This window comes from Rutidosis leptorrhynchoides, chromosome 5 (genome assembly GCF_046630445.1).
Source record: "Rutidosis leptorrhynchoides isolate AG116_Rl617_1_P2 chromosome 5, CSIRO_AGI_Rlap_v1, whole genome shotgun sequence".
Classification (NCBI taxonomy): Eukaryota; Viridiplantae; Streptophyta; class Magnoliopsida; order Asterales; family Asteraceae; genus Rutidosis; species Rutidosis leptorrhynchoides.
Genome location: NC_092337.1, coordinates 375,037,617 through 375,045,713, shown reverse-complemented (window position 1 = coordinate 375,045,713; position 8,097 = coordinate 375,037,617). Strand labels below are relative to the sequence as shown.

Genomic DNA, 8,097 nt, shown 5'->3' with positions numbered 1-8,097 from the left:
TATATTATATTATATAATAAAAACGTCGACAAACAAATGGCCAAAAGTTGGTGAGCTGGAGGACGTGCCTTCGCGATCTCGGAGCTGGAAGGCACATCTGCTAAGCGATAGCGGAGCAGCCAAAATCAGAAATGCCTATAAAAGGCACGAGCTTCTGCCGAGTTTGATACACCAATTCATATATCTTTCCTCTGTAATAATAATAAATATATATATATATTATATATATATAGTATAGGTTAGTTTTATATTAGTTAGTTTGGGCAATGTAACGGTTATTTACGGGTTTTAAAGCCGGAACTCTGTCCGTGTAACACTACGCGATAAATAATCAATGTAAGTTATGTTCTCCTTTTTAAATTAATGTCTCGTACTTAAGTTATTATTATGCTTATTTGAATCGAAGTAATCATGATGTTGGGCTAAATATTAAGACGGGGTTATTGGGCTTTGGACCATAATTGAGGTTTGTACAAAAGAACGACACTTGTGGAAATGGGACTATGGGTTATTAATGGACTTTATATTTGATTAATATAGAGATTTACAATTTGACATAGTTATATATAACCACATACGCTTGATCGGGTACGGTAGGCGGGATATTTATAAATACTAATAATTGTTCATTTGACCGGAAACGGGGGATGGATTAATAGTCAATGGACTCATTAAAGCAGGGGTGGATTACATACAAGGGTAATTGGTGTAATTGTTAATAAAGTATTAAAACCTTGGATTACACGCAGTCGATAACCTGGTGTAATCATTAAATAAAGTATTAAGACCTTATTACGGTTTGAATCCCCAATTAGTTGGAATATTTGACTTCGGGTATAAGGTTAATTTGGCGAAGACCCTCGCACTTTATAATTATGACCGATGGACTATTAAGGACAAAACCAGATGGACTTTTCGAATAATTTAGGACAAAGGACAATTAACCCAGGGTAATAAATTAAAACGTCAAACATCATGATTACGGAAGTTTAATTAAGCATAATTCCTTTATTTTATTTCTTATCGTATTTTAATTTTCGCTACTTTAATTATCGTCATTTATATTTTGCATTAGGTTTTAATTGTGACTTAAAATATAAAATCGACAAACCGTTCATTAAACGGTAAACCCCCTTTTATATATTATTACTATATATAATATATTTTGTACAAATATAATTGTTTAAAAATATAGTGTAAAATAAGTCGTCTCCCTGTGAAACGAACCGGACTTACTAAAAACTATACTACTCTACGATTAGGTACACTGCCTATAGTGTTGTAGCAAGGTTTAGGTATATCCCATCTGTAAATAAATAATTAAAACTTGTGTAATTTTTAATAGTATTTCGCAATAAAAAATATAACTATTTTGTATACACCTCTACGCACATCAATATCCAATCCCATTTGTAGCAGCTTCTTTGACTGATGCATCATGCATCTCCCTATATTCATTATACATATCCTCAAGTGCATCCTCCACTTCTTTAATGTTCTTGACAGCTTGATCTGGTGCATATAAAATATGATATGACATTCCAATTAACCATTTTTTGAATCTTGGATCGAGAACAGAAGCAATAGCCATAAGTAAATGGCACTCCCCCCAATACTTGTCAAACTTTGCCTTCATTGCTTTCACCATGTCACGAATAAAATGATCTTCGGACCTTGCACCGTCATCCAATACTTGTTTGACTTTATAAACCTCAATAAGGTACAAATTGGAAGTAGGATAATGACTTCCTGAGATGATAGTAGTGCACACCTACGAATAACAAAAAAGAAATTGCAGTGAATCAACATTCTGTTACTAAACTAAGTTTAAGAGAAATAGCAATAATATAGAAATCAATTCTAAACCTTGAAAACTTTCAAAATTTCACAAACTTTTGCCACATTTTCCCAATCTTGTTCGGTTGGCAAGTTTTGGAATTTGACTTCATACTCTGCATAACTAAAAAACACTTCAAAGTTAATAAAGATAGATATTTGCACACCTAAAATATTATATAGTTAAAAACTTATATAACAAAAATGTGTAATATAAAAATACCTTGGGAAAACATCTTTGAACTTAAGAGCCAGAGACAACATATCATATGTGGAGTTCCACCTTGTTGGAACGTCAATCAATAACTTTCTATCATCTACTTTTAGTTGATGTGCGACACTCGCAAAACCTTTGGTTCTCGCCTCAGAGTAATTAATATATTTTACTGCTTCTCGAACCTCTTCGATAACATGATCGATCTTTGAAAGTCCATCTTTAACACAAATGTTCATGATATGTGCACAACATCTAACATGAAGCAACCTACCTTTGCAAGGAAACTTTCTCGCTAAGGAGAAATTTTTTCTCAAAGTCTCAACCACCCTATCATTATATGACGCATTATCAACAGAGATAGAGAATACCTTATCCTCGATTCCCCAATCCTTTAAACATTTGTAAATGCCATCTGCAATATCGCGCCCAATACGAGGAGGAGGAACATGAACAAAATTTAACACACGCTTATGTAATCTGTGAGAAAATATACAATTAGTTTTTAAAATAGAACCAAATAATTACTTATTAATAAATCATAAAAATAATATTATTAACTAAAAGTTCAATCAAACCTCCATTTATAATCAATAAAGTGTCCGGTGATGACCATGTACTCGATCCTTTGATGAGATGACTTCCAACAATCAGTTGTCAAACTTATTGTTGAGGTGATATTTGTAAGGGATTTCAACCTTTTTCTCTCATTCTCATAAACCTTGATACAATCTGCTTTTGTTGTTACCCTGCTTACTTTCTCAAATAATGGATTAGCTGTCTTTATCATCCAAACAAACAAGTCATCTTCCACAACATTAAAAGGTTGCTCAGTTCCCATTATCCAGGCTGCAATTGCTTCTCTCATCTTGTTAGGATCATACTTTGCATTTGGTGCAGTCAACTGAGAAGGCTTTTCACATTCCAAATACGGATCTTTGATATTTTAGGCGTTTTAAACAAGACTTTAAGTGTCGACTATATGTTGTTGTAGTTCCACTTTTTGATTTAACGAATTGTTTCTTACAGTGAATGCACTCAACTTTTTCCTGTCCATTTTTAAGAGTGACAACAACAAATTCATCCCAAACACTCGAAGTCTTTCGACGCTTATTATTCAACACCAGTTCATCTTCCTCATCATAATTTTCTTCATTTTCCTCTCCAACACTTGCATGTTCACCCCCATTTATGTTATCTGGTTCATCACTAGTAGGAAGAACCTCACTGTCATCGATGTCTATGTACTCATGTGCAAACCTTGATGAAGAAGCTCGAACCGGACTAGTCGAGTTAATTCCACCCGAGCCTTCCATGAATATGACTCTGCTCAATAAGTAATAAACATAAAATAAGTAAATGAACTCCAAATAAATGCAATACTGTACGTAAATAAATCATACTATAACCAAAAAATTCATATAGTAGAGCATAAGGAAACTTAATTACACCATGATAAAACTTTATTACATTTCATAATAATAAATAATTAGTTATCTTATTGTTCTGTCTTTTATTCTTTTTACAAAGAAAAAAGAGCATAAATTTATCTAATGCAAATCTTGTACTTATAACTTCAACTGATGAAGTTAAAAATAAGCATAAACTGGTTATTCAAATAGACTTGTTTTATTCTTTTTAACGGCAAGGATTTATCAAAAAAGCTATAGTCCCAAACTTTACACAGTCAACCATACTTATTATCTAAGGTTTCAACTATAGTCCCAAAATTTAATACACAAAAAATAGATACCGTTATGAACTAACAAACAAAAAAATACATATTGATATAACAAAAAACAGGGAACACTCTTCCAACAATGAAAGAACTAGAGAACCTTACTAGACAACGATAAATTGAAGAAAGCAACTAAACTTGAAAGAGATGAATTGGATTAATTAGGGTTCTATTAATTGAAGGATCCCTTGATGGTTATCGATGATAAAGGAATCTAGTCTCAAGTCTCAACTAGACTTATTGCATGAAGATTGAAGACTTACATCGAGAGGCAGAGTATTCCGGCGAAGGTGTAGGCTAAAGAAACGATTAGAATGAAAAAAAATATGAGATATTAGTGTATAATGATATTCAATTGGAAATTCAATCGGTTGTTTAGGGAAAAGGAAAAGACAATATATTTAATTGATTTTGGGATTTGCCATGGCGTGTCAGATATACATAATGCATGTTTCCATAATTAATTTAATTTTGTATTAATTTTAACATATATTTTTAATGTATACATATAATATAAATAAAAAATATATATAAATATATATAAGCTCGTTAAGGCTCGCGAGCCTAACCGATCTCGAAAACTAAAGCTCAAGCTCGAGCTCGTTTATTAAACGATCTCTAACTTGGGCTCGAGCTCGGGCTCGAACTCGTTTAGGCTCGGATCGAATCGAGCTTTTAACGAGTCGAGCTCGAGTAGCTCGCGAGTAGCTTGGCTCATTTACAGCCCTATATAGAAGGAACACCCATTGGAAGGAATTGCCATAACGGTTGCGAATTGTTCAAAAGACCATGTGTAAGATGCATTAAAAAGTCGAAATGCAACTTGGTCGGGATATGAAACATCAAGATTAGCATAGAATTCCTTAATTAATGTTGGATAAATGGCTTCATCAAGCTCAAGGAACGAGAAGCAATTGTTATGGGTGAAAAGTTGAGTTAGTTCGGGAATTTCAGTATGATGAACAACACGCTCTTCATGAAGTATTCTAGTCTCCATGTGTTGCCTATTGTTCGTAATACGTTGATTTCTCGTGTTGGTTATTTCCTAGAAAAACTACAATTTTAGCAAAATAATCAAGTTTATAAGTTTGAAAAACTATATGCTAAACATGCGTTGATTAGTCATTGTCTAGACTCATTTTGAAAATATGAATTTTGAAATTAAAGTGCTATTTTTTTTTTTTTGGAAAATTTAGACAAGTTTCATCATTTTGCTTTATGTTTGTCAAGAATAGATACTAGTCATGAGATTCACAAGTATCCTAATGATTTGTTCAAACATATGTGTGTGTCCATGAGTGAGTTCAAGGATTTAAAACATATATGAGTTTTTATGCAAGAAATCACTATTATGACTCATTTGATAAGAAAAGCCTTTTACAACACTTTTACTCATATATTTAAGGAATTTATGCAAGAAACAAGTGTTCCTATTAGTTTGGAGAGACTATAATATAATCAATTTAGTACAATTTGAAGTAAATCTTAGATGCTTACCTTGAAGAGAATTGAAAGAGTATGGACCACTTTTTGAAGAGTACTTGAAGGTAAGACAAAAGTAAATCTAGAAATCCAGTGGTTGGGGTTTAAAGAAGAGATGTGGTTGGTGGAAAAGTTGTTTGGATATTAAAGGGGTTACATAAAAGATAAAGAAATTCGTTAGACATCAGGCGGCTGTCAACACGGTCGACCGTGATTCGACCGTGTGTGATCAGAATAGGATTTTACTGAGTATGTTCCATCATTCTCAACCCATTCCTAAGCAAGTTAAAGGTTTCCTTTTTAAGGGGCTTAGTGAATATATGAGCCATGTTTTCCACAGATTCTACCTTATCTATCACAATATTACCATTTTGGACGTGGTCACGAAGGAAATGGTGCCTAATGTCTATGTGTTTAGTCCTAGAATGTAATATTTGATTTTTCGATAAGTCTATAGCACTTTTGTTATCACAACATATTGGTATTTCGGATGAGATGATACCGTAATCGAGGAAGGTTTGCTTTATCCATAACACTTGCGCGCATGCTCTTCCCATAGCTACATATTCGGCTTCGGTGGTAGACAATGCAATGGACGTTTGCTTCTTCAAGAACCATGATGTTAAGCAAAGACCCACGAATGCGCATACTCCATTTGTGCATTTTCTATCAATCAATGATCCTCCGTGATCGGAATCCGCAAAGCACATAATGTCAACTCCGGTGAACTTTGGATACCATAACCCAAGATGCATTGTCCCTTTTAAGTATCTAAAGATTCTTTTAACGGCCTCAACGTGTGATGTCTTTGAATTTTCTTGAAATCTTGCACACAATCATACACTAAACATGATATCGGGCCGACTTACCGTTAAGTATAGAAGGGATCCAATCATTCCCCTATATTTTGTACTATCGAACGGTTCTCCTTCCCCTTTCAAAGTAAGTTTTACATTTGTTGCTATAGGAGTCGCCATTGGTTTTGAGTTCTCCGTTCTGAATTTTTTAATCATTTCATGAATGTACTTTTGTTGATTGATGAATGTTTCGTCTTCTAGTTGCTTGATTTGTAGTCCGAGAAAGAACTTGAGTTCACCCATCATGCTCATTTCAAACTCATCATGCATTAACTTAGAAAACTCATTGCTAAGAGATTCTTTAGTAGATCCAAATACAATATCATCAATATATATTTGAACAAGGACTAAATCCTTTTCATGCCTTTTGATAAAGAGTGTATTATCAATTTTTCCCATTTCATACCCATTATTTATTAAGAAGGTTCAAAGTCTTTCATACCATACTCTAGGGGCTTGTTTAAGTCCATAGAGAGCCTTTTTAAGCTTAAAAACATGATAAGGCTTTTCGAAATCTTCAAACCCCGGAGGTTGTGATATATAAACTTCTTCATTTATGACACCATTTAAAAAGGCACTTTTGACATCCATTTGATAAAGTTTGAAGTTATTGGCACATGCATATCCAAAAAGTATTCTTATTGATTCTAGCCTAGCGACGGAAGCAAATGTTTCATCATAATCAATTACCTCTTGTTGGCTATATCATTGTGCAACTAGTCTAGCTTTGTTTCTAACTACATTGCCATCTTCATCTAGTTTATTTCTATAGACCCATTTTATACCTATGATATTGCTCTTACTAGGTAAAGGAACCAAATCCCATACATCGCTCCTTTGGAATTGATTTAATTCCTCTTGCATAGCTTCTACCCAACTTTCATCTAATAGGGCTTCTTTAATATTTTTGGGTTCTATTTGGGAGATAAAAGCATAGTTGGCAATTAGGTTGAATGCTTGTGACCAGTGGTTCTATTGTTGATGTATCCTATGACTTGATCTATGGGATGATCCTTTACATGTTTAATATCGATCGAGGATGCTAAGTTATCCTTACTTGGTTTCAAATGAGATCCATCCTCATTGGTGTCATTGAACTCAATTTGAGTTGGCATTATTTCTATAGCATCTTGTTCTATCACATCATCATCCTCTAAAGGTTTAGTCTTAGGTGGCGGAGGAGTTTCATCAAATGTGACATCTAAGGATTCTTCTATGAAATTGGTGTATTTATTTAGAAACCTATATGCCTTACTTTCTAACGAATATCCTAAGAACACTCCTTCGTAAGCTTTAGGTTCAAACTTTGTATGATATTCCTTTTTGTTTAAGATAAAACATTTGCACCCGAAACTCTAAGATGACTTACGGTTGGTTTTCTACCATTTAAAATTTCATAAGGTGTTTTATCCATTGATGGCCTAATTAAGACTCAATTTTGAATGTAGGTAGAGGTGGCAACGGCTTCACTCCAAAACTTTTGAGGTATTGATTGTTCATTTAACATAGTTCGACTGATTTCTTGTAGAGTTCGGTTTTTCATTTCAACAACCCCATTGGATTGAGGTGTGCGAGGAGCCGAGAAATTATGAGAAATACCATTTAAATCACAAAAGACTCCAAATTGAGCGTCATTATCAAATTCTCTACCATGATCCGTTCTTATTGTTACTATAGTGCAACCAAGCAAATTTTGTATCTTAGTAGCAAAAATTATAAATCTTTCACACGCTTCATTTTTATGCTTTAGAAATAGTGTCCATGTATATCTTGAGAAGTCATCTACTATTACTAAGGTATAAAAATTTCCTCCATAACTTTGAACGACCAATGGCCCAAATAAATCCATGTGCAAAAGTTCTAGACATCTTTTAGTATAGATAAAGTTCTTAGATTTATGACTTGCATTTACTTGTTTTCCTACTTTTCATGCATCACAAAAATGACTTTCATATTTTAATTTAGGCAAG

General features: G+C 33.5%; 1 protein-coding gene across 1 annotated transcript; it reads right to left on the bottom strand.

Moving 5' to 3' along the window:
- Positions 1–1,393: 1,393 nt before the first annotated feature.
- Positions 1,394–4,785, bottom strand: LOC139849754 (zinc finger BED domain-containing protein RICESLEEPER 2-like). The gene is made up of 6 exons (XM_071839380.1): positions 4,511–4,785; positions 3,078–3,376; positions 2,629–2,986; positions 2,060–2,530; positions 1,867–1,960; positions 1,394–1,771 (listed from the first exon to the last, which is right to left on the bottom strand). The coding sequence occupies exons 1-6, from the start codon at positions 4,783–4,785 to the stop codon at positions 1,394–1,396; spliced, it is 1,875 nt and encodes a 624-aa protein (XP_071695481.1).
- Between the last annotated feature and the right edge of the window lie 3,312 nt (positions 4,786–8,097).

What these genes read in the sequence shown, in the direction of transcription:
- LOC139849754 (XM_071839380.1), bottom strand. Translation starts at nt 4,785, where the DNA reads ATGGAGACTAGAATACTTCATGAAGAGCGTGTTGTTCATCATACTGAA. An exon ending in AAAAGTTGAGTGCATTCACT is followed by an intron (nt 2,987 to 3,077) that starts GTAAGAAACAAT and finishes AAAATATCAAAG; the next exon opens with ATCCGTATTTGGAATGTGAA. An exon ending in TTCAAAGATGTTTTCCCAAG is followed by an intron (nt 1,961 to 2,059) that starts GTATTTTTATAT and finishes AGTGTTTTTTAG; the next exon opens with TTATGCAGAGTATGAAGTCA.